This window comes from Cottoperca gobio, chromosome 23 (genome assembly GCF_900634415.1).
Source record: "Cottoperca gobio chromosome 23, fCotGob3.1, whole genome shotgun sequence".
NCBI classification, from domain to species: Eukaryota; Metazoa; Chordata; class Actinopteri; order Perciformes; family Bovichtidae; genus Cottoperca; species Cottoperca gobio.
This window is the reverse complement of record NC_041377.1, coordinates 5,255,914-5,282,759: the sequence shown is the minus strand read 5'-3', so window position 1 is coordinate 5,282,759 and position 26,846 is coordinate 5,255,914. Positions and strand designations below refer to the sequence as shown.

Genomic DNA, 26,846 nt, shown 5'->3' with positions numbered 1-26,846 from the left:
CTCACTTTCTTATCAACACACACACACACACACACACACACACACACAGCTGAGCTGATGCCTCACTTTCTCCTTTGTAAATACAGTATTTTGTAACTTGTAATTCGAGTTGACATACGAGTGTAGCCTCATGTCCTGTTGACTGAATTATTCACCACGGCTCGGTAGGGCACACTGTTACCTAACCCTGCCAGAGACACTGTCACTGCACTGGGAGAGAATAACAACATGTGTGAGGGTGGATTGGAAGGGGAGGGACATCACACAGAGGGAGATGGAGAGAGTATGGAGATGAATGGGTTGGAGAGTGAAAACAGATGAATGGAAAATGAGCAGAGCATGTAAATGAAATGGACTGAAGAGGAAAAATACATGAATGAGAAATGAGGGCACCTGAAAAGCACGAGAAACAAAAAGGAGATGTGCTATTTGATGGGCATTATGGAAGCTTGTCAAATAAATAAAGCTGAGGCAGAAATATAAAAGTGGAGACAATAAGAGTATTTAAAAGAATGTCAAATAGAGAAACAACAACAACAGCAACAACTGGGAATTGTGATAATGTGAGAGCAGGTTTAAAGTCAGAAAATGACGTAAAACCAGTTGAGAGAAAAAGAAGTCCCTATGCCTTCATCTCCAATAATAGCCTCTCACTTGTGCATTGCGCTCTCTATACTGAAGCTGCCAGTTCCCCTTCGCAAAACAAAGCCCCAAAAATATCACTGCCAACACATGGCACACGCATTTACAGAGCGTGTGTGTGTGTGTGTGTGTGTGTGTGTGTGTGTGTGTGTGTGTGTGTTCTAGCTTCCATAGCTGTGGGGAGTGGGGAGCTCAGCATGAATAATTGAACATGGGGTGGGGGGAGAAGCCTGGCGTCCAAAAAGCAAAATGCCAACTGCCAGGCTCCTTTTACTTGAGAAGAAGGGGGGAGCCAAAGGTGGGGAGATGGGGATGAATAAAGAAGGAGAAAAGAAGAACATTAAGAGAAGATACCAAGGACCCAAAAGACACAAGCTCAGACTCGTAAAGCTAAGAAGCCCATTAAAGTAGCAACAGCTGCGCTTCCCTGCTTTTTGCCTTGCTCATTGTACAAACAATGTTATAGGCAACACCAGGGCCTCAGGTCAGGGGTCAAGGTGACGGAGGTTAAGGTCAGGGTTGAGGTCAGAACCATTTTGAAAAGCTCAACAATAGACTGCTACTACATGACCTTGGCTGGGTAAACACATGCTTATCATAATTGATCTTAACACAGAGGGGAAGCCTACAGCAATGAATAAAGATAATGTTATTGTAGAACCCTGGAGTCATTGGTTCAGTGCCTTTTTAAGTGTCCAGTCAAAATCCATTGTGGAGTAAATTGATGATTAAATGATTCACAATACTACTCAGCACTTAATTCTATTACATTTTTTAGGAATAAAGTTCTTAAGGATAGATGGCAAACAAAAGGCTCCACAATGAAATTATACAAGACAAAAGGATGGTGCCAAAAAAATAAAAATAACCATTAGGGTGGGGAGAAAGGGGGAGCAAAGTCAGAGTTGTACAACCCTTATTCACCCCTGTTGGGAGATCACAGTTGTCCAACTATTGTATCTCCATGATCACATTGTTGTGTTTTCATAGAGGCATCAACCAACCACATCAAATATTTTTCTCTCTTTCTCTCTCTCTGTGTCTCGCTCGCTCTCTCTCGCTCTCTCTCGCTCTCTCTCGCTCTCTCTCGCTCTCTCTCGCTCTCTCTCGCTCTCTCTCTCTCGCTCTCTCTCTCTCTCTCTCTCTCTCTCGCTCTCGCTCTCTCTCTCTCTCTCTCTCTCTGTCTCGCTCGCTCTCTCTCGCTCTCTCTCGCTCTCTCTCTCTCTCTCTCGCGCTCTCTCTCTCTCTCTCTGTGTCTCGCTCGCTCTCTCTCGCTCTCTCTCTCTCTATGTCTCGCTCGCTCTCTCTCGCTCTCTCTCGCTCTCTCTCGCTCTCGCTCTCTCTCTCGCTCGCTCTCTCTCTCTCGCTCTCTCTCTCTCTCTCTGCACCTTGGCTTTGGTGGCGGTCAGCTTCAAACTCATTAGTCCATTTTGATAGATAAGAGGCTTGCAGTTGGAAAGCCACAGTAGCAGTGGGTTTTGTGGGTTATAAAAGCGATGTAATCTGGTTTTGGCAATAGAAATCTAAGGAGTTTAGGGATGGAAAGATTTACTGATTTGTGGATTTGAATTGGATTGAAACTTGTTTAGAACCAGATCTAATGTGGCAAATGGCTGTAATCTAAGGATGGGCTGTGTATGAGGGAATACGACAGGGAATAAAGACAGCCATGAGTGACACATGATATGTGAAGCTCGCTCCGTTGCAGTCTTTCCGCCTGTCTCTTTCTCATTCTCTGGCGGCCTCCAACTCATTTTCTCCTCACGATTTCTGTCACTAAATCCCACTTTCTTTACATTTGATTTTTTGAGTTTCTCTTCCCTTGCCCTGCCACCATGCTCTCATCTTAGTTTTCTATGCTTATCCACATTATTCTTTCTTCCAACCCCTCACAGTAATCCTCTCCTCCCATCCCTCCTTCTTCTACTCTTGCTGTCAGATCTCTCTATCCACTCCAGGCAAATTACACTTTTCAGATTACACCCCAATTAAAGGCCCCATCGGTACTCTGTTTGCATGCTCCATCTCGTCTCTGGAAACAGAAAAATGATCTGTGTGTGTGTGTGTGTGTGTGTTGTGTGTGTGTGTGTGTGTGTGTGTGTGTGTGTGTGTGTGCACTGCAAAAAGAGCCATTTAAAATACTAGCGGCTGATAAAAGCATATGTGCGTGTCTGCGTATGTCTAATCGCAGACGGCAGCCCCTTGCTAAATCCCTGTTAATGATCCTATTTACACTTGTTGCCAGATTGATCAAAGTTTAGCAGTTGTGTGATCCACGGCCTTTTCATCTCAGCTGGTTTTGGGGGGGCGGGGGGAGTGGTTGCCTGTGTGTGTGTGTGTAAGTCTGTCTGTGTATGGCGGGTTGCAGGGAGGTTGTTAGTTGGCACAGTATGGGGTAGTTGGCACAAACAAGAGCAAGACGCCATGATATAAAAAGGCAGGGAGCTGGGTGATTGAGCGCATTTAAGTAGTGTTTGTGTAGTGTATGTGTGGGGTGCTAGCTGCTGGCTGAGATCTGAGCGTTGAAGAAAAATAGCCATAATGGTCAAGGTCAAAAGGTGCTGCAGAAAAAAAATCATATCTGGAAGTTAGTGAATTTACAGTTACAAAGTGGATGGAGCCGTGGTGTTGTAGGTATGTGCTTTGATTAGTGTCACTCGCTAACACACGCAACGTACTCCTTGTCTGCCTTTTGACAAATATGCTTCCCCTCCTTCTCTATTTTTCTCTCCCAAACTCGTCTCTCCGTGCTTTGTCCCCTCAGGTCTTTGCCTTGTTAATTGTTCCAAACCGAGGGAAACTTTGAAGTCGCTGTCCCGTGAAATAATATTGCACTCATTTGTTGGCCGCCAGAGCTTTGGCCTGAAGCGGCACATACAGAGATGAGGTTTGTAAGGAAAGACACAAACAAAACAGAGACGTGAGGTGAAGGAGAGATGAAACAAAGGGTATTTTAGCTGGAGAAAGAGTAAAGATGAAAGGATGGAGGATGGTGGAAAAGGGGGACTGATGGCTGGGGTGTTTTATAGACACTCTCCTCCACTCAGCCCCATAGGTCATTCATCACCTGGACAGAGGCCCTAACAATATCCACATACACACTAATGCACATACACACATATGCACTCACACAAAATCTCTTCCATTGTCTTTATGGGTGTTCATTTTCCGTAAAAGCACTTCCCTTACTATGTTTGATGCACCACATCCACAAGCAAGCATAAGTGAGTTTCACAAGACAAGGCAAGATTAATGGTTGAGCACTTTCACAGCAACTAGATTAAACTTGTGTCCAGATACTTAGACCTTACCTGACACTCTGAGAAATGTATATTTGCTGTTTCTTAATTTCACAAAATATAATTGATTAGTAAAAAGGTTGTATGGAGCAGAGTTTGAAAGAAAACTTAGAAAATATGCTAATTGTATTGAATATTTTGTATCAAAACATTTGATAGAATCCTACAGTATCATCATCAACCGATGCCCATTAAATCCTCCAAGTCACGCAATTAATTAATATAGTATGAAAATGTGGAGGCCACCAGGAGAATCTTACACACCACAGGAGGAAGAGGATAGATTTTCTTAAGCTTGCAAGGAAATTAACTATTCACTCTGTCACCGCCTACTCACAGCCCAATTGGCATGCAAATATGCAACTGATTGACATCAATCATCTCTTTTGTGTATCCAATGGTGAGCCCACACTGCTGGAGTTGACATTGAGCGTGCCAGTTTTGATGATATAATGGTGGCGTGTTTGTTTATGGCATCTGGTGCAGATAGTTCTGTAGAGTGTGTGAGCTTGGATTGAAAAGTAATACTATGGATGGGCTGGTAAGGTCAGAGACTCACCTTAGGACTCAACGAGGGAAACAATCGACTGCCAATAGAACGGTAGATAGATAGCTTTGCGTGTGTGTATCTGTGGACAAGACAGGTCGCAGGATACCGTCGAAGTCACTCGTCTAGATAGCTGAGCTGTCAATTAGTACCTAGCCTTCCCCTTGACCCTTCCCAGCCTCCATACATGCACACTGACAACAGCAAATAAAATGTTCATATCTGTTTCTGAGCATTAGAGAAAAAGATAGTATGCTGTGTGCATATAAGGGATCTATGCTAGTCCCTTGCTTGGTATGATATTGCTTTGGTCTTGTACAGTATATTATGCATGAATGTGTTGTGGGCAGCAGCTGACTTGCAGCTGTTGTTTACCTCCGCCGCAGCACAATACTCACACTCGCAACTTGAATATGCATAATGTGACACCGCATAGTGTACAAAACAGAAGGCCAAATTGTCCATGTTAACTTCCCCATTGAGCCCCACATAATCCCATAATAGTACATAAATAGTTGCCAAGCAACAGAGCCTAGCAACAGCAGCAGTCGAAGATATGCTATCGCAATACAGGGAACTCGAGGGGAGAAATGCCTCCACTTTCAGCAAAGCAGGCATTTATTAACAGAGGGCCCAGGGAACACATCAAACTCTACTGAAATGGATCGGCAATATGAACTGTAATGTAGACACGGACACTTTTCCCACTGTATGCTAACACAATGAGTCGCCTTTGATGAGTTATTGTTCAGTGCTGGCTCAGGCTTCTGTTGACACACAGCTACAAGGGAGTATATCCAAATGTGACGAAAGAAGGTGATGGGAGTTTGTTAGTTTTGACAATTTCATAGCTTGAGATCAATATTTTACTAAACTACAGTGAGTTGAGCGACAAACACAGGAGAGTCAGTGAAAAGACTTCATAGTGTGTGTGTAGTCTTTCTGCTTGGCAGCAACAAGAAACAGACAAATGCTATTTACATGTACAATGAAACTGCTTCTCGTCCCTTTAAAATGCCACACAATGAGGCAGACTGCCGTTAGAAGCAGTTCGCTGATTACACTGGCCTCAAGGCCCACTCTCTTGGATGACACAATTTCTAAGTAATGAACTCCGTTTAATATTTTGCAATTGTTACCATGTTATGGAATCATCATTAGTTTTTGATATACAGTATTTACTGGACCGCACTGCATAAAACGCAGGCTTTAAAGATGGCCTTCAGCACAAGTACATCTCCTCTTTTAACTCCACAATACAGTTTGGCATGCTCTAGCCTAAAGACAAAATGCCCTTTTTTTTTTTCAACTGATGAGTAATTTCACTCCTCATCCATAAATCAATTATGTATAATCCCCTGATACAGAGAATTAGTGGCCATTTAACATGAGGAAGCTAAGTGTTTGAGTGTGCCGAGAGTGTGCCCATGAACACTTCTGTGTGTGTTAATGTGGGAACAGTGTGAGGGATGATTTGTTTTCACAGAAAGAGTTATACTGATGTAAACATGCTTTATTTCTGACTACGGACAAAGTGATGCACGGCTTGGAGTCTCCACAGAGAGCAGCACAGAGACCATGGGCATAATATACAGGGCTGTATAGCACTGAGTAGCTGTTCCCACAGTTATTTGCCATGGTGTTGTTGCAAAAAAAACTGTTTAGTTCAGTCTGGGTTGAGCTACTTTTATGTGTTTAAGTGTTAAAAAGGTGGCTCACAGCTTTTTGACTAAATCATCCTCAGCATCTATCTCCTTAATAACAAATGACGCTTCACAACTTAACTGTGAATTTTCATAAAAAGACATTTTTGTTACAGAGTTGTAGTTTTGGAAAACATTTCCTTTTAGCATTTTGAGAGAAGACTAAAAATAATTACCAATTACGGTAGGAACCCAGTGTGCATTTATTTTGCTCCTGAAGGTTGGAGACGTAAAAAGGGAACACTCAAGTCTAAAATCAATAAAGGGAAGGAAATAAAGGATTAGATAAAGGAGGAAGGGTACTAAATGTATCTTTAATATCATTTAACATATTCATAAAGAAAAAAATAGTCAGAGCTCTGGAGGGCTCTAACATTTTTTTTGTTGGCATTCTTCTGGGACAAATGAAGGCTAAATAACATTTTCTTAAGAGATGAGAATACACCCTCCATTCCTCCTCCTCATTTGCTCGTTTTGCTCATTTTGCATATCATCCAACATGCACCACCCCCAACCGCCATAACTCCCAAATTGGCACCACAAGCTCATTATTCAACTACTGGTAGACATGCTGGCCTTATGTGCTATTCAGAAAGGAGTAGCTTATCCAGCAGCTGCTAGCTGGCCTTATGATGTTGAGCGAGATTGGAGTGTGGAATCAAACCAATCAATCAATCAATCTTTAACACAGAGAGTGATGGAGGAGGCAAAGCATGGTGCAATATCAGCCCAATAGGAGATTGTTCGACTGACAAACAGATCACCCAATGGTGAGGATTGCTGCAAGGGGCAAAACAAGGAGGCAACAGCTCCTTCTCCATACTCTGGCATCCATCACTACATCCCTGCTTTCTTATTTCTTCATCCGTCTGGATAGAAGTGAGCGGCACTGATGCTTCTATTTCGGAACGTGTCTCCCTTGACGTGTCATCGTCGGCCAAGTCTGTAGCCCACGCTGTGTGAAACAGGGTGCCTGCCAACATGTTCTAACGCACACAGTTACATCTGTAGTGTGCTAAGCCACCGGGGAATCAGAGCCTAAACTGTAGGGCATTGTATCATAACACAGGGTACTGGTGAGAATAAACAGAGCTAAACCAGCATCAACCTTTAAAAACACATTAAACATGTGCTGATGATGCAATATGATGCAAGAATGATGCATTTATAGATTTCATTTAAAAAAAATCTCATAAAATAGGAATCCCGAAAAGTAGACTTAGTCTCATATGAACTCCACTAATGTCAACAGCTCCTGCTGAGAATGCAAACATTGTTTGGGTTTTTACTTTTCTGAGACAGACAGCACTCTCCATGTGGCTGCAAAGCTTATTGGACTTGGAGCTGACAGTTAAGCTACTACTGCGGACGAGGGCCAAGCAGTGATTGTGGCGGCAGAAGGAGAGGAGGACAGAGGTTTGGTTGGTTTGCCAGTTGTAGGAGCGGGCAGCTGAGACTAAACGGCAGTAATGGCCTAACGAGGAGAGATCTGGAGAGCCAAACCAGATGGAACGGCCACAGCCACGTGCCTGCCTGGCAAAGATCGTTGCTTGTTAGCCAAACACAGACACAGAAAGATATTTAGAATTTGTTTTGAAGACAAAAAGATGGGAGGAATGTTGGAATGAGACTGAGCGATGTAATCTTTTCATCTCAATGTTCTGCTTCCTTCCGATTCTTTTTTTTTTACTATACATATTTAATGTATATTTTCATGCATCTTCTGTCTGTACCCAAAACCTCTTTGATTGATATCCGGCACATTCTGTGAATAAGCTTTTTTCCCTTCCTCTATGTGCTAAGGGCTTCACTTTAATGAAAGGGGAGAAGTTGATTACATATGGGGAGCAAAAACTAGTTCTCCATCTCCAGAGAGGAGTGTAGTAGTCGAGATGTCGCGCTGAGTTTTAGTCAACAATGAAAGCAGACTGAGAAAAAAGGAATTGGGGTTGGGGGGTGTGCACATGGGAGTGTCCTTGGAAGTCAAATGTCCCAGGTTGCTCAAGTGTCAGGAATTAAGGACGTAGAGAAAGGGATAAAAAATATCCATGGTGGTACTACCAACACAAAAATACACTAAAACACACATGCACACACACACACACACACACACACACACACACACACACACACCTCTTTGAGCTTACAGAGCTCCAGGGCTACTGTGAAGGGTAACCTAAATCCATCTTTGACTATTACAGCAGTGAGCAGTGACTGGACTGAGGTTGTGCTGGCTGATCTCAGCTGGCAGGCACTATTTAGGAGAGGAGCACATGGTATTCACAATGCTTTTTATGCTCTTGCTCACAAAAGGGCTTTGTACTGTAATGTCCAAAAAATAATTGTCTAAAATAAACTTATCTCACATCATGCTGGGTACATGTATTTTCTTTTATGAGGATGAATATCCTCCACACACACACACACACACACACACACACACACACACACGGTCCATTTTGTTGTCCATGTTAAACAAATCTCGAGTCCAGTCTCACAGCGGGGATGAATATCAAACAGGAAAGAGCTGGCACTTACTGAGCGATAGAGAGAGTGAAGAGATAGAGAGAGTGGAGATAGAGAGTGGAGAGAGAGAGAGAGAGAGAGAGAGAGAGAGAGAGAGAGAGAGAGAGAGAGAGAGAGAGAGAGAGAGAGAGAGAGGCTGTGTAGTGATAGAGTCTCACGTGTAACTGCTCTAAAGGTGTCACGAACAGTGTGTTTGTGCTAGTGATTCTGGGCTCTGGGGGTATTGCTCTCCTAAAAAACAATTAATGAAGAGTTGCATTGGCTCCTTCCCTGGATTTTAGTTGGCAGGAGTTGACGGGGGGGAAAGGGAGGGGGAGGGCATGGCTGCACAGAGAGTTGGGGCTAAGTGAGTGTGTGCGTGGTGGACGCAACGACACAGCACCATACTTTCGGACACAACTGACAAATAGCTTTATAGTACTCATCAGGCAGAAGAGAAGATATGTAGCAAGTACTTGCAAGCGAGTTAGCCATATCCCGGCTACCCCTGGCTGAGTTATCAGTGGATATAGTGGCATATGTCCTCAGAGACACAGACGCCTGCCTTAAATAAATGTACTAGTAAAATGAGAAAGATAGATTTGTCAAACAGAAATGTTGTCTAAACCAACTCAACAAAAACACAAAGTCAAGTTACTAATCTGTGAAGGCATACGCTCGGCAAAAAACTGCGTAAATCTGTTTAACGAGCAATGGCACCCTGGGCATTTTTACCTCCAGGTGACATTTGACATTTAGAGGTTGAAGAACTGCATACCTCTATCAGGATATATTTTTTTAGTTGAAAGTACTGAAAGATTAAAGGGGTTCCAGTACTTTTCTGCCCGTTAAAGATGTCTGTTGCCCACGTCAAGTGTGTAGTTCTAGGGCAGAAACTGCATGACAGAACTCGGGTGCCACACCTTCCATTCCAATCCGTGTGAAGGTGAGATTTAGAGAGAAAGAGGAGAAAGAAGAAGGGTGGAGGCCTCACCTTAAGCTGACACAGGCCACTGACAATGTGTCTTAGTCTCTAGACATGATGAGAGCCTGTGTGAACTCTACACTACAAACAGCTGCTGAGGTAATATAAAAAGGCCACACTAACCCACAATCAGCCATACAAAAAAGCTAAGTTTTGAACAAAATGTGTCTTATTCCTTAAAAACAAGTGTGTCCCTAACTGCAGATTGGCAATTACAATTCTGTGTGAGCAGCAAGGAGGTAAGAAATCCCATAATCCTTTGGGAGTGCTGGTGTAGCTGAGATAAAAATCCACTTATTAAGGATGGGGAAAGAGAGGACGAGAGGAAAAGTGTACAAGATTACAGATGTAAATTTCTCCTTCTCCTTTGACTTTCCTCTGCTGTCTTTTTCATATCTCTCCCAGCATCCCATTCTCAGTCTCCCTCCCTCCTTCCATCTCATTTATTTACTCCCTCAATCTCTCTCACTTTCTGTCTCCACAGTCATTGTGTCTATGAAGCAGCTTTGGTACCTGAGGCAAACTTCAAAGTCTTGATGTCAGACAGACTCAGGGACCCTTTTAAAAGATGTTTACGCTGGCATCTGCTTAATGGGCGAGTCAGAGTAATCAAAATCGCAACTCGCTGACACCGCGGCATCTACACTAGAAGTTGTGTGTGAACGTGTGTGTGTCTCTGTGTGTCTGAGATGAGTGGGAGGATAAACTGAGCAATTTAAGAATGTGCAAATAAAGCAAAATAAACAAACAGGTGCTGGGAGACGCAGCTGATGTTTGCAAGAGACTTAATTCATGTGGAGGCTAGTAGAAGCTTCCATTACACGAAATACACTAACATGCACACGCAAAACACGTGGAAAAGAAATGTCTCACGTTCACACTTTCATCTCAATCTATGCGCAATCTCAACAGGTTTGGATATACCAAGCGACATGCAAACACACACATCCTCTTTAACAGCACACACTTCTTCTGCAGACTCAGAAGTCTCCCTTGCAGTTGAGCTGTGCTACAGAGTGCAGCCTAGCCTTGCCTCCCTGCAAGCATTTACTGCAGGGAGGAGAGAGAATGACCCAGTTGTGAGGCAAACTCCTCTCTGCAGAGAGAGAGAGAGAGAGAGAAAGAGAGAGAGAGAGGTGGAGGAAAGAAAAAAAGGTGTGTGGGGGCACCAGTCGCCCCAGGAGACCTACGGTGTGCAATGATTGGCTACAGGCATGAAGGGAAGGGGATAGTGAGAGAAGGAGGGCAGGCAGAGCTCACCTGCAGTGGTGTGTCCTCTATAGCTGCACAGGCTCAGCCATAAATCACAGACACTTGGAGAGGGGAGGTAAGTCAGAAAACAAAGGATGGAGATATAGACGAGAGAAAGATGCAGGGAGTAAGAGAAAGAGCGATGAGTGGCTTGTACGAATCCAAATAACAAGAGTTATTGTAGAAGTATTGGTGCTACGTGCGCTACCGCCGAAACAAAATGGGGAGAAAATGGATCTGCTTCAACCAGTCATCCATCAGTGATTTTGAGAAAATCCATTCCATCCAAAGTGATGAAAGTTGGTGTAGAGTGGAATGAAAAAGAAAGACATACTCAACAAGGAGAACATTGCGTCTGATAAACCAGCCCTGAGATGAACAGAACATAAATCTTCGCTTATCCTTGATCATCATGAACCTTAAGTTATGAGCTCCATACTGTACCATAACAATGCTATGGGAGGCATTGATGGAAAATTACACTCTGGCCCTGGCAGGGACACTGATAGCCATCCATCCACCGGGCTACACGGGAGCACACTGTGTGACTAGTTGCTCGACATTCTATTGATTTTCTACTGCTGGAGTACAAATTAACAATCGCCATGCAATTATTTGCTCCTCGCACACAGGCAAATGCCAACGCATGAAACTAAATTGAAATGATAATTAATGCACTGTAATGCTGTTAGGGTGAAGCTACTATAAACTTTTTTCTATACCATTTAATTAACAATAAATTACTTTTAGGAATTGTTAATTAGGTGTTGGAGAGCCCATTGCCTTCACAGTCTACTACACAAGACTAATTAATGCCAATTCAAGCGCTTCTTCCGCTGCACAAATAAAAAGGAGTAGCGGGCTCCTTCAGCAGCAGCAGCCACAGAGGGTGATTCTTAACTGTTCAGCCACCTTTGACATGAGTAGTTGTCTGTGTAAATGTGTATGTGTGTGGGAGACGGCTATGTTTGGAGTGTTGCTCCGTGGTTACCGTCTCAATGATCCATCAGTAGAAGAGAAAGAAAGGTTGGACATAATTACATTCACATTTTCTGGCTTGACATAGACTTGATATGGTTGAAGAATGTTAGTGATGCTAATTAACTTGCGGCGTAGCTCTACGCCTTAAGAGTACTCTCGACAGGCGAGCGAGAGGAAAACTCAAATGTGTCGTACGAGTATGAACATTAGAGAGATGTCAACTAAGCACTTATCTCACGTCATCAGAAGCATGGCTTTGTTGTCACATGCCTACGTCAGCCCAAAAGCATATAAGAACACATTGTTGCTGGAATGATATTTGTGATGAAGATTTAGATGCACATGTGTGCTTGTGGAGAGAGAGTGTGTTTAAAGTACATCTTTGGAGGCAGTAGCTTTTATTACAAAGCCAGATTAGTGACTTAGGTGGCTAACTTTAGGCTTACTGTAAATCAGGCTTTCCAGAATCACAAAGCTGGATCCCTTTTAAAGTGAAAAAGATTACTACATGGCAATCCCGCTTCAGAGCAAGTTTACTTCACTCATAAGACCGGAAGAAAGTTTGAATCAACCAGTCTGATGGAAAACAGTGTGTCTGACAGGATCCAATCAAAACTACTGCAAAATAAATTGACACATAATCATGAGCAGAGTGACATCAAAACAGATCAGTAGTGATGACCAGCTAGCTTTGTGATACTTGCATTTACCGGTGTTCGTGAAGACAGGTAACCCAGAGACAGCATGACTAAGTCAAACTTGCTTCGTGATATAGGCCCCCATGCCTGCCTGGCAAAGCCACCCTCCCTGAGCAGCTTGTAAACCCACACAGGCTGCCAGCTTTTCTCACTGGACAGCCATGCAACATGTTAATTAGAATAGAAAGAAGGGGAAGGAAGGAGAGGATGAAAAACAAAGAAGAACATAGGGAAGTGAGAGTAGGATATTGTGTTAAAGGGCATTTAAATAAGTAGAAACAGAGGAAACGGTCGAGAAAAAAAGGAAAGTAAGAAGGAAAGAGGGATCATGTGGTGTAGTTTGTTTGTTGCCGCATGTTATTCAACTGCCACTAGAATATAAAGAATATATACTCATAACACCATCCCCAACATCCTTTGCTGTTTCTTAAGGGTTGGTATCTTAACACAGATGAGACTCTACTTATCCACTATCTGTGACACTGGTGAAACAGCTGCATGGATATTTAAGCATTTCCAAGCTCACTGTGGTCTGGCAGCGCTCAGTAGGCATTAGCTCGGATTACAGACATTGTCAATGTGTATAGACCAAATTTACTTTGTAAGCGACATGTATCAGCCTCATCAAAAATTCAAAACAGTTGTGGTAAGAAAAATGTATTGGACTACATTATGTTCATGTCCTCACAGTAGATTTCAACATATTGTCAACAGTCTAAACATGGCAGCTTGCTGCAGAGTCTCGCAGTTCAAGCAGAGGATCATTTATAAAAACTGCTCTCCCCAAGGTTTACGAATTCTGAGATTTCCTGCTGAAGTACTAGACGAACCACAACATGCACAAATTATACTTGTGATCAAAGCACAGCAGACAACCTTGTCTTAACCCTGAGCCAGCATCGCATCAGAGTCAACTACAGTTCAGACTGCCAGGAAACAGAAGGATCAGACTGAAGTTAGTCATTTTCTCTCTCCAACTTCTCCGCTGGCTCAAGCCTTTCAACTCCATGTATACACTGTGCAGAATAGCCACTCAAATCACTCACAGCTCAATAGGCTGCCACATACCGGTACTCTTCTCAAAAAGGTGCAGACAACGAGAGTGAAATGAACATCAAACTCTATTTCCCTCAGTCTCCTTTTACCTTTTCTCGACATTCTCTCCATCTCTGTTGCTTTTACTCACTCTTGCGCGCCAATTTTGCCCTCTACACACTTTCAGTGTCTCTCTGCTCCGTTCTACTTTCAGTAGCTGTTCACCCACTCTCTTCCTGCTTCCCATGTGAGAAAGGATCTGCGTAAATAAAAAATCTGCAAAGCTTTGTGTCTAAATACTAATTCAATTTCAGAGGGAGGTTGGAAAAATGTTTTAAAAAAACATCCAGCAGCGTAACATCGAGTTGACATTCCGAGGCAGTTCAAATTCACTCTGACTAAGAGCTGTTGCAGCTAATCAGCAAGTCAGAGCAATATAAACAGCCTCTAGGATTTAACACTACATAGACCATGATTCATAGCTGGAGGCTCACCTTTACGACAAGCTGCAGCAATACAGGAGTTTAAAGCAATCGAGTGGTTCTGACTTAGTGTGTGTGCGCGCAAACATAGTGTCAACCTGCAGTGAAGCAGCAAGGTTGTATGTGTGTGTGTGTGTGTGTGTGTGTGTGTGTGTGCAAAGCTATTGCCCTGCTCAGCCCCTGGCAGTTCATCAATTATAAAGGAGCACTGGAAAGGAGGGATAAGGCCATGGTGCAATGGCATCTATAAATACACACCTGAATGACACACGTGAGGTGAACAGCTATTTTTGCATACGACCACATATACACACACACACACACACACACACACACACACACACACACACACACACACACACACACACACACACACACACACACACACACACACACACACACACGAAGGTTGACAGCCCAAACACGCTGAACGCAATGTCATCCACCATATCAGGGCACTTTGTGTATCTGTTGAGTCAGGAAGGCACAGTGCACAGTGGTTGCTCTTTGCTAACCTGAGCACCATGTGATACTCGAAATCAGAGGAGAGATTGCTTTCCTCTCATCTTTACTTACTTCTTCTCTATCTTCCAGCAATGTATCCCTCTTTGCATTTCTCCATCTGTCCATTTTTGTCTCTCCATCATGCATCCATCCATCTAATGGTCTCTCTCTTTCAACTCTACATCAGTTTCATCCTCCAACCCCCATGGCCAGTTTCCCTGATTTCTTTCAGTCTCTCCGCCCCATCATTCATTCCTCATCTCCCCTGTCCTTCCCTCCCTCCCTCCCTCCAACTCTACACCATCTATCTACAAGCGAACACGAAGGCTTCCTGACTGAATTCAACATTGACTCTGTCTGCTGTCCATTCAGAACGCCTGACTGCTGGACGAGGTGTTTTGTGTTGGCAGCTGGCAGGGCAAGTATTGTAGGGATTGTGAGCACACAAGGCAACCACTACCTTCTGATCCTCTTCCCAGGCCATTACTGGACTTCACTTCTCATTAGCTGCCGTGGTTTTCTGAACAGAATTTACTAATATATACACAGAGACTCATATACAGTAGAACACTCACACACTATTTACCAACTCCCTAAATCTAGAGGGGAAATTGGACTTTGGAAGGGGACCTATGCAAACATTTTTGCAACAAGCAATTACCAGAAGAAGATGTATGTAAAAACAATCGTCCAGGAACAATGGTGCAAAACAAGCTAAGAAAAGAAGCATATGGTTGAGGGGGGTTGGCGGGGGGTGCCGAGGGGTTCCCATTGACTGGTTCCCCTTGACGTGCCTTTCCATCTCTACAACAAATAGCAGAGCAAAGCTGGGTAACAGACAGCAGTTAACACAGCAAGACGAAAACACAAACACATTACTATCGTGTGTTCAATCAGCCTTATAGCTGTGAGTTGGACAGCACCTGTCATCGAATACAAGCCCACCATCATCCCATCAGATCATCCTAATGTGCACTCAGTCCATTGTATTAGCATATTATCAACACTGTGTCCGCAGTACTGTAAGCTTCCCTGGAAATTCAATACACGCGTATGACAATCTACTCTTAGATATGCGAGTGTTTTCCCTACACTGCTGCCTTCTATACATTCTGCGTGTGGAACAGCCTGTGCTACCATGGCAACTCACGACTGAGCATGCTTTAGTGTGTGCTGCTGCGCTAGCTGATGTGAGAGCCACACACACACACACACACACACACACACACACACACACACTCTCTCTCTCTCTCTCTGCCAAGGCAACTAGGAAGACAGCTGAGGAATACTTAACAGTATGGGAACATTGACATTCTGGGAATACCAGCAGAATGCAGCAGCAGTTTAGACTACTGGGCAGAGTGAATGGACTACTGGGTGGGGTTGTAATGGCTACTGGACAAGGTGATAGTAGCAGTGTGTGCACCTGTGTTGAAGAGCATTGTGTTTATAGCATAACAAGGGTGGGGAGGGGGCTTAAATCATACACCACGGTCCACACACACATGATGCTTGCCCTTCCTAAAGCATATTTCATCATTAGCTCTAAGCAGTTAATCCTCTGCTCCACTGACCATGGCTCAGCTCAGCCCATTTCAATAATCTGCATCTGGGGCTAACCAACCACACACACACACACACACACACACACACACACACACACACACCATATGGGACTGGTCCAGAGCAATAAATGTCTCACGTAAAAGCTCTTACACCCACACGCACGTACATCTATCCATCTATAATCTATCGTGCCAACAGCAAAGCCAGCTAGCAGAACAGCACCCGAATATTTATTAGACAGGGAATGCCAGATAAATGCAATGTTAATTGTGATTGTAATAAGTTCAAAAGAAATGGACTGCAAGCACATACAGGTTTCATTTACACTACAAAGTATTTAAGTATCTATGATTCATCAGAATCATATATCCTCACAGAAATAGGATGTTTAACTGATACAATACATGGATAGCAGGCATGGGAGAGAGGGAGTTGAGACGAAGAGTGACGTGGCAGAGGAAAAGCAAGTGAATAGAAAAATTCAATGGCATGTTTGTGATGAGAAGGGCAGCAGACAGGTAGTGAAAGGGGGGGGGAAAATACTGGAGCTGGAAAAACCTATGCAGAGTATGAAACAGAACAATTGGCAGAGGTTGAGTCAAATGTGAGAGTTTGACCTTTCCCTTCCCAACAACAAACATTAACCATTCAGCGTTTGAATTGACCTGTTACTGGCTAATGCCGTCTTCCCTGACAAGCTAATGACAGATCTTATTCTCCGTCTCTACACTACTCCTGCAAGCTTTACTTATTATTTTCCATCAAGAAGCTATAGACTTGCAAAATACCATTAATTCACCTTTCTGTCTCGCTCTCATGGGCAGATGTCATGTTGGATCTCTGTAAATGATAGAGTACGGTCTAGACCTGCTCTATAAGTTGTCTCCATCGGTCATGTCATTGTATCTTCTTCTTCTTCTTCTTCTTCTTCTTCTTCTTCTTCTTCTTCTTCTTCTTCTTCTTCTTCTTCTTCTTCTTCTTCTTCTTCTTCTTCTTCTTCTTCTTCTTCTTCTTCTTCTTCTTCTTCTTCTTCTTCTTCTTCTTCTTCTTCTTCTTCTTCTTCTCTTCTCTTCTTCTTCTTCTTCTTCTTCTTCTCTTCTTCTTCTTCTTCTGTGTCTGTCTGACTGGAAAACTGTCTGACCATCACCTTTCAAGAAGCATGCATGTGTCTGCTTTCACAGACACCACTGCTGGCAGTGCCTTGTATAAACGGGTGATATCTAAGGAACAGAAGCATAGACACATACATGTATTGGCAGCTTCGTTGACCTCACTACCTTTGCATGCTATGCCTTTGTCTATATCAAGTTCAAGGTTAGCTGCTCATTGTATTGAGCGCTAATACTCCCCCATTGGGATGGACAGAGTGGAGATGCATTAGCACCTCGGCAGGTGGCCCTCAATCTCATCTCTTCTCTATTGTTTTTCCTCCACTCCTACCCTCCACACATCGATTTCGTCTCATAGTCCACCTCTCCATTCACCCATGGAGGTACCTGGCCAGCCTTTGTCCAACAGTGTGTATGTGAGCTGTTGAGTGGGTGTTAAGTGTTCATTGATGCATGCATGTGTGCTTATCTCAACACATGCAATTGCGTGCAGTGTGTGTGTCAGTGCAGACATGTACCTCTCATGCTAATGTGTCGTCTGACCAGATGACCATAAACTAAAAACAAAGCCCACAGGGGGTTAAGGCTTTCCCCTTGACCTGCTAGTGTGCACTGACCTGCAGTAAATGGGTTTAAACCTTACCCAGCTACAGCCTTTTATCTCCATCACATCTCCATCTCCTCCTTAAGCCACAGACCAACGCACACACAAACTGACCGACAGACAGGCTGACAGAAGCCATATGGTCCATTCACTTCCAATGGCAGGAGGTAGCCATCAAAGAGCTCTCACAGCAACTCCACTCGGCCATGGACAGATAGACGGAGGGGGGGGGAGATGAAGGAAGAGGGAAATTATAAGGAGAGGGCAAACAGAGGTGGAGAAAGGGAGGGGATTCAAAGAAATAAGAGGAGAAAGAGTACGGCGAAGAGTAGAGAAGAAGAGATATTCAATTCAAAAGAGCGAGAAGTGAACAGAAAGAGTGGGGAAAAGGAATGGAGGTGTGCAGATCATATGAGCCCGGTGTGATGTGAGGGTTTTAAGCCTTTTGTGAGACAGTAAAGGCCACGCATGGCTGTAGCTGTGGGCATGTACAGAATTCTACTGATTCAACAGTACTGCCTGTTTTATGCTGACGTGAGGGTGTTATGAAATTCAGCTTAGACTGTGTCAATACGGACTTCACACAACACAGCCACTCAGCATCAGAGACATCTAAGGCAGGGGCTATGTATGCGTGTATGGACGGCAATCTTTGTGAGGACGAACTTGAAATTGGTAGACCATGAAAGCAAAGTGAAGACATTGTGGCTGGTCCTAACTTCTTCAAAGCACTCTGTGAGAGTAAAGACATGGCTGTTTCTATTGGTGAATGTGTGTTTCTACCCGGGCCAACCCTACTTTCCAAATGTTCTGTTTTCTTTCCCATAACCACAAAATCATAATTTTGCTCATCTTTAAGCACAACTATACAATTCACTCCACCACCACCACTAGCCTCAAAGGGGCATAAAGATACTCAATGCTAATGGAGTCTAAATCGACAAAGTCTGTCTCTGTTGCCATTTCAAATATTGCTCTACGTCTCCTATGGATTTCTACTTTAGGTTGAAGTTGAGGATAAGTGTTGGGGTTAATCTGTAATTGTAATAATTAAGGTTAAGTTAAGGGGCATTATGTTAATATACAATATGTTAATCATCAGTATCGAAGTACAACCATGTCTATAGTCTGGTCCCCACGTCTCATGTTATACTAGTGAAATGTTACTCTCACCCCAGTTACATAAAACAATTTCACAAGCAAATTTAATTTAATTCACTCAGCTTCTTGCCCAGCTCAACTTCATGATGTCATAAATGTGAGTCAGTAAACACAAACATTTAGCTTACCCAAAAGCCATTGCTTTAAAGTGCATCCACTCTCTTTTACTGTAATACTTATATTTATTCAGGGTGACGTGTGAGTCACAGCATCATAAATAAACACTGGAAAAAACAGAGAGACAGAAAGATAGAGTGTGACTGAAGAAGTGAGAGAAAGGAGGAGGAGGGGGTTGAGGGATGGAACAAGTAAGGTGGAGGAGTGTATATAAATCAACATCCATTAGTGGAAGGGTTATAAAGTCACTGATGAAGGAGGTGGACTGAAGCTCAGACTTTTTATTGTCTTGTTGTTGTCTTTTATTGCCTGTGATGTCATCTAATGGTATACAGTTAACGACAGGGGAGGGGAAGTATGTACATGGGAGGGGAGGATGGGATTGTAATGGGGCTGTGTGTGCATGTGTGTATGTCTGTGTAGATACAGGATATTGATCCCTCTTTGTCAAAGATGGTATGTGTCTGTGGAGTTCCTTTGCCTGAATACACCACATGTGCACAATCTGATCTTCTTCATGTTGAGTTTGAATGAGAACAATGCCAAAATCCTGTAGACATGATTCTCTTAAGTGTCAAAATGTGGTTTTGAGAGGGATGTCTGAAGAGAAGCCGAGGGAAAGACGAAGAAAAGCATAAAGATAACCAGGGGAAAAAATGTTTCTAACATCCTGAAGCAAGAACAATATTCAGAAAACCCAAGAAAAAAAAGAAACTCTCAAGAAACACTCAAAGCCACTGCATTTCCTCTACCTCACACTCATCATAGATGAGCAGTACTGTAGGTATTAAATATAATTACATATTTCCCCATTTGAAACATCGTCGTGTTGATTATTGTCTTACAACATGGAAAACCCCTGCCTCAACCACTCTGCTCTTGTGAGGAACAATAACAACAAACACAGACAGGGGCCGTCATTAGCAAAAACAAACAATGTAAAAGCCAGCACTCCTGTCTGCCTGTGTGAAAAACCTTGTTTATGCCATAATCATATTCGTGTTCAACATTCTCGACTCTGTCTTTCATAGTTCTTCCTTCAATCGTCCACATGCAAACTTTCTTCCTCCCTTTGAGACATGCATCCTTTCAGAATTATAGTCCGTCTTTCCAAACGTTCCCCTGCAGCTCAACCTTCCTCTGCCTCCTATAGTCACTGCTCTCTATGTGATGCTGGTTTCCCCAGGCCTGTGAGGCTCACTACCCCAGAATTAGTCTCAGTCATGGTCTACGATATACGAGAAAGTGGGAGGAAAAGCACCTGAGTTACCTCGCTTCTATCACACCTAGCAGCAGTGCATCATCCCATTAGCCCAGAAAAGGGCTGCCACACGGGGGAGGTCACAGGGGCATGAGGGGAGTCTAGGGTGGAAGCAACAACACGCCAAAACCCAGCTTATCCAGTGCTGTTTAACTCTGAGGAGACAAATCTTGTTTAGCCAGGGGCTTTGCTGTCACACAGAGTGTGACATGTTTTTCAAGGGAGGGACAGTTCTGGTCAGAGATATTCACAAACACTATGGCCAACACTCCCATCTGCAAAAAGATTTCCACAGGCTTTCCCGAGTTTCAAAGCCATTAATGCCATAATTACTAATAATGTATTAATAATAATCTAGATTCTCTCTTACTACATTACCAATGACTACTCAAAAATATATAAAGATCGAACAAATGTGGCTGAGTAAATCAGTTAATAAATGATATATTTCATCCTATTCTCATCCCTCAATTTGCCCCAAGAAACAGATAAGAAACTTTGACTAATCGATTCTGCAACATGCTGATCTGTGCTGTCTAGCGAGTTCTGCAACATGCTGATGTGAGCTACAATCTGCCCCCAGGGCTCTGGATTTTATGCAAGTCCAAAGTGAAGGGAAAGTACAGCGGATACTCCTGATACTGGGTGTATACGAGTGTATGTGTGATATATGGTGCAGTGGATAAGGAGGATGTTGAGAGATACCAGATAGGCTTGGCTCTAGGAATAAAACCCCCTCAGGGGCTCTCCTGATCCCCCTTCCTCAAAACACATGCACACTGGCACATTCAAATTCTCTCCAGTGTTGTACATACACTTCCTCCTTTCACTCTCCCTCTCTTTCATGCACACACACACACACACACACACACCTCTTCCCCTCTGCAAATGCAGCAGACTCAGCTAATTTGCATGAAAGTCAATCTGCCTTACTACTACTATCCTTCCTCCAATCCAGCAGTCCCCAATTCCCAGCCCTTACCCTTACACATTCTCAGAGAGAAAGCAAATCTCTGCTTCCATCAATTCAGCCATCCTTCATCTTGTATTCCTGCTCCTTACCTTCTTGAGTCGTCCGCTTTTTGTGCCCACGAATACCAGCGAGTGGTTCTTGTAGACGTATGCAATGACGGAGGTCATTTTGTCAATGGCGTCGGAGAAGAGAGGCTTGCCACGCACCATCTCAGACACGCCCAATGGCGCATTCATGTCGAGGCCACAAAAGTCATCGTCAATGGTCAACAGCTGCATTGGAAAAAAAGACATAAGAATACATTACACATTTGATTCAGGTCCTCTCATGAATACTATAGTTTTTGACATTTTTATTTCAGAATAAAGTGGAAATTGTAGTTTTGTTGCCCCATTAAATATAATAAATGAAGTAAATGGGTTAATTAAGGCTCCATATTGGATTTCCATAATGAAATGTAATAATAATTGTCAGTTCATCAGCATATTCTACAAACCCTTTTTTTGTTTGTTTCTAGTTATAGCAAGCTGTTGGGGCTCAAATGAAATGTTTAGTATCTCAATAGTCTTTGTTTGGACGGCAACACGTAGTTTGTGTAACTGCAAACATCATACCTAGAGCTAGAAGTTTCTGATCACAGATTAGGCATGCACTTTATGAATAATTCTTTGTATGGAGTTGTATGACACAAAGTTCTTAAGGGAGGAATGGAATAGTTAAGCTGAGAGTTTGGTAGCAGTATTGAGCAGGGCTTATTGAGTAGATCTGATAAAAATCAAGAGTGAATTTAAGATTAATGCAAAAAATAATCAATATTTTCTGTCTAATTGTGCGGCTATTTCTTTAAAAGGGACATATATGGATGGGGGGAGGTCAACAAAGGAGAAACAGTTTGTATTTGAGGGAGAGAGTGTGAGCATTTGTATGCATGTGTGCGTCTGCACGTCCACATGCAAGAAACGACAAATGTGGAAAGGAGAAAGTGGGGGATGAAGATGGAAGAAGACTGCAGTCAGGCTCTAGCTCTGTAATAGCGCCAGAAGCTACTCTGTCAGGCACAACTCCCCACCGTCCACCAAAAGCAACTGCAGAAATGCAAAGTGCGACAAGACATTCAATGTGAAATGATTCAAAGTGAACTGAGTGAAATACAAATAAGTTCTGCATCGTCACACTGAGGCAAATCCCTGCAATGCATCTAAATATATATACACAATCTGAACCAGAGAAGGGAGAACTACAACTTTTGATGAAGGTTCATCTGTTATGCTTTCTGTGTGGACATGCTGCTGTGATTTTGTTATTAAATACAGATGAGTGCGTTTCATGTATTGTGCCTGTCTACATTTAGTTTTTGCATGCATGTGTTTTATCCTGCCGGGTGGATATTCATACCAGTCAGTGTGGGCAGAATGACTTATGGGTTTTGATAAGAGAATAATGGTGCTGGGGATTGGTCATTATTCTATGTGTATGGATAGATTTCAAACACTGAGTTTAGGACTGAAGCAGGCGTCGCTCTTGATTAATAGCTTGACAATGTGGTGGGTTGCTGTGGGGAATGAGGCCTTAGCAGTTGACACTGCCTTTGCGTCCTTTCAAAATGCACAAAAAACGTCAGGATTAACGGAGATTGTGAGTATGAGTTATGAAATGCAGGCATTAATGTAATGACTAGAGGAAAAGCAATTGCTTGCAGTCTGATATAAATGTTCAAATGAAGCCCTTGTAATATATTATGAACAGTACTGCACTGATATGAATGATTAGGCATTCACCGGTTAATACTAGCTAATTATGAGACAAACACGAGGTTAACTAAAATTAAATTACTGCTTAACAACAAAAGGACGATGTCAGGTAGAGCAAAACAAGATGCGGTAAAATCTAACTTTTAGCTCATGGTAAATTACCCAGGACTTACAAAGGAGTATCCTTCCTTCAGAAGACAAAAGTTGAATATGCACCGATAAGATCTTGGCTTTCATTTGGCTTAAAACCTATCGAACCATTTCAAATCTACAGTTGCCTAGTGGTTTGAGCTGTCAGAGGTGGGGTGCTCTGGGGAGCAGAGGGTCTTTTAGTTTATGTCTTATTTTCCGTTTTTTTTCCTCCTGGAAGTGCACCCCCTGGGCTTTCAATCAATCTTGCAAGCACCAAGTGTCTCCTCACAACCTTTCACTAAAGGCCATCATCATCATCAGCAGCAGCAGCAGCAGCAGCAGCCTCAGACTGAGCCACAGAGGAAATATGAGGTCTGCTTTCATTAGACAAATGGAGCATGGCTGGTCCAGGCCATAATGAGCTTAAGGCTATAACATGGGGTTATATGAAGTGGTATGGATGATCGATAGAGATGACCTGAATTTGGGTCAAGATCATGTCATATGGTTAGAAGGTTGAGATGAGGACAAAAAGGAGCAAGGCCAAAGACAGGCGGAGGGAAGGAGAGATGACCAATAAGAAGGCAAGACTGAGCTACCAAAGAGAGTCAACAAAGATTATTATTGGTGCAAGAAAAACATGGTTAAGTGGACAACTTTTCCTTGAATTCCATCCCTCTCCTTGCCCTCCTCCCCCCTGACCTTTTCAGAATGAGCAGCTGTCAAGAATGCACTCTCTACAGGTCCTTCAAGTCATGCGGTGGCTCCCCGCTAGATTAATGGTGCTCTGATGAGAGCCATGGTCACCATGGGAAATCACAGTGAAATACCACTCTGGCTTGCAGTGTTACTCTACCTGCTAACTAGCCCCCTCCCTTTTTGAGACAACAATTCACAATCAACACAATTCCTCTTCCTTTCTTACATACCAATTAATATCCACTATAGTGTCCACTTGTATGCTTTTCTCCAGTCCCCAGTGAAGCTGTTTCTCTGTGCATTTGTTAATATTCCTTGTTTTTACGAAACACTCTCTCTTGTGTTGCCATCATTTATTGAGGAGCCTCAACATCCCAGGGTTCAAAGGTTAACAAGGTCTATCACAGGCAAAATGGAGTACTTTGTTGTATTTGGAGCCTCGATGATTGAATGCAGCCTCAAAAGATAAGAAAAGGTGCAGCCATTTCTCCCAAGATTGATTACTTTTTCAAGAGTAAACGTGGTTTTCAACATTAAAGATCCCTACATATTATCTGTGAGTTTCTCTCAACACATTTGTGTGTCTGCGTAAGTGAGGGAGTGATGCATGTGCAAGAATAGGATGCGTTCATATACGTGTGAAAAATGTGTGTATATGTTTTTTCATCTAGTCACTGACACATGCTTTATTATTTTTCTACTGGTTGCCAATCACATCTGCCATCTCTGTCCCGCATTCTGCAATCAGATGAAATACACGTTGTCTGTCAGCCCTTTCAGGAAGCAGACACATTTTCATTATGCCACCACCAAAACATGACATTTGTAGTTGTGATGCCAAATGCGTCTCGTGTTAGAATACCAAATAATATCAATGTAGCCCTTGACATTGCCATCACAGCTTCTATCATGTTTTATGCCCCTTTTCTTTCTCTCAACCCGTCTCATTAATGCATTTTCAAACGGAGAGGGTTCAGTGTTTCACTGCTTTCTCTATCCCAACTATTTATGGCCAACTTCAGATGGCCAGTGCTTTGCAAAGTTGTCCAACCATTGGCAGACACTGACTGCGTGTAGACCTTGAGGAGAATTTTGCATCTTCTTTTTTTCTGTCTTTTTACTTTCCATTGATCTCACTTAAGCTTGTATGCACGGGTTTGATTCTATCAACTTCTGCAATTATGAATTGTTTAATTAAAATCACACAGATAGATTAATTGTATACACCATAAAAGGACCGCTGTTCTTTAGCAAGATTATTTACTGTTGTTTACCAATGTTAACAAATTGCTCTCAAGTCATCCAATTTAAGATTGTTTATTTATATTATTTAAATATATATCTTTTTTTCCCTCATTTTCTATAAACACATTCAAGTGAATACGTAAGGAAAAACTACTCCATCCCTGGGTGCTGCAGGTATAGGATTTACATCAAAGTATTAGTTTGTTAGCTGTACACATCTGAATGTGTGTGCAAATTAATAACAGTAACTAACAACTCAAATGACTTGAAACTACAAACTAAATTATTTCTCAGATCTGGAGGGTATTTCAGCCAGCGTCCCGTAGTGTAACAACAGAGGAGTAGGACGAAGGGTTCCTCCCTAAAGACAGAGGGACAGGAGAGCAGAGCCTCTGTATTTGGACAGAGGCCAAGTACTGAGGCAGAATCAGGTCACTCTCAGCCATATCCATCTCTCTGCTTCTGTTTGCCTGCCAGCACCAGCACAAAGAGAGCTCTCTTCTGGACTGTGCAGAGGGATCAGCAGATACCGAGTGGAGAGAAAGAGAGGGCGCGCGCGAAACAGAGAGAGAGTTGCTAAATGCGATTAGTGGGGACTGAAAGAGATCCGCTCTCCAACGCTCTCTGATGTATGGCCTAATCTGGGCTTGCACTGATGTGAGGGCCCGTTCCATTGGCTGCAAGTTCACAAAGTTAATGACACAGGTTCAACCTCAGAGACATTTCGCTTCATGCCACTGCCCAACCGTTGGAAGCTCCAAAGATTCAATGTTCTTGCACTTCTCGCTATTCCTCTTTAATGCATTTTTATACTCTATGTGTGTGTGTGTGTGTGTGTGTGTGTGTGTGTGTATATATATATATATATATATATATATATATATATATATATATATATATATATATATATATATATATATATATATATATATATATATATATATATATATGTCTGGCAGCCATTCCATTCCAGTTTCTGTTGAATTCCAACACAAGCAAACCTCATTCTACTTAATGAAGTACTGATTAGGTGATCACCTAAACCAAATCTTATTTAACGTATTCAAAAGTATAAAAACCACTGCTGTGGTCATCACTCTCCTCTTGCATTAGGACCAGCTGGATGGTTAAAACAGTGCTAGTAGTACCTCAAAAGTAATTGGAATCCAACAATAACTATTGACCATGCCAAAAGAGTTGAAAAGAAAAGTTTTGAGTGAGGAAAAGAAGGTTTCAATTCTGGCTTTACTGGCAGAGGGATACGGTGAGCGTCAGGTTGCTTCCATCCTTAAAACTTCAAAGACGGTGGTTCATAAGAACAAGGTCCAGCAGCAGACATTGGGGACAACAACGCTACAGACCGGCAGAGGGTGAAAACGACTCTCCAATGACCGGGATGACCGTCAACTCATTTGAATGTTGCTCAACAACCGTAGGATGACATCAAGTGACCTACGAAAAGAATGGCAAACGGCAGCTGGGGTGAAGTGCACGGCGAGGACGCTTCCAAACAGGCTCCTTGGGGCCGGGCTCTTTCATCAATGAGAGCAAAGAAGAGCCAGGCTGAGATTTGCAAAAGACCGTAAGGATTGGACC

At 42.9% G+C, this 26,846-nt stretch overlaps 1 protein-coding gene across 2 annotated transcripts in view; it reads right to left on the bottom strand.

Moving 5' to 3' along the window:
• Positions 1–26,846, bottom strand: part of plxna4 (plexin A4) — a 220,144-nt gene that overhangs the window by 161,094 nt on the left and 32,204 nt on the right. For both annotated transcript variants that reach the window (XM_029461735.1, XM_029461734.1), the window contains exon 3: positions 21,513–21,695. In XM_029461735.1, the coding sequence (XP_029317595.1) occupies positions 21,513–21,695 (183 nt within the window). The remainder of the gene's footprint in view (positions 1–21,512; positions 21,696–26,846) is intronic.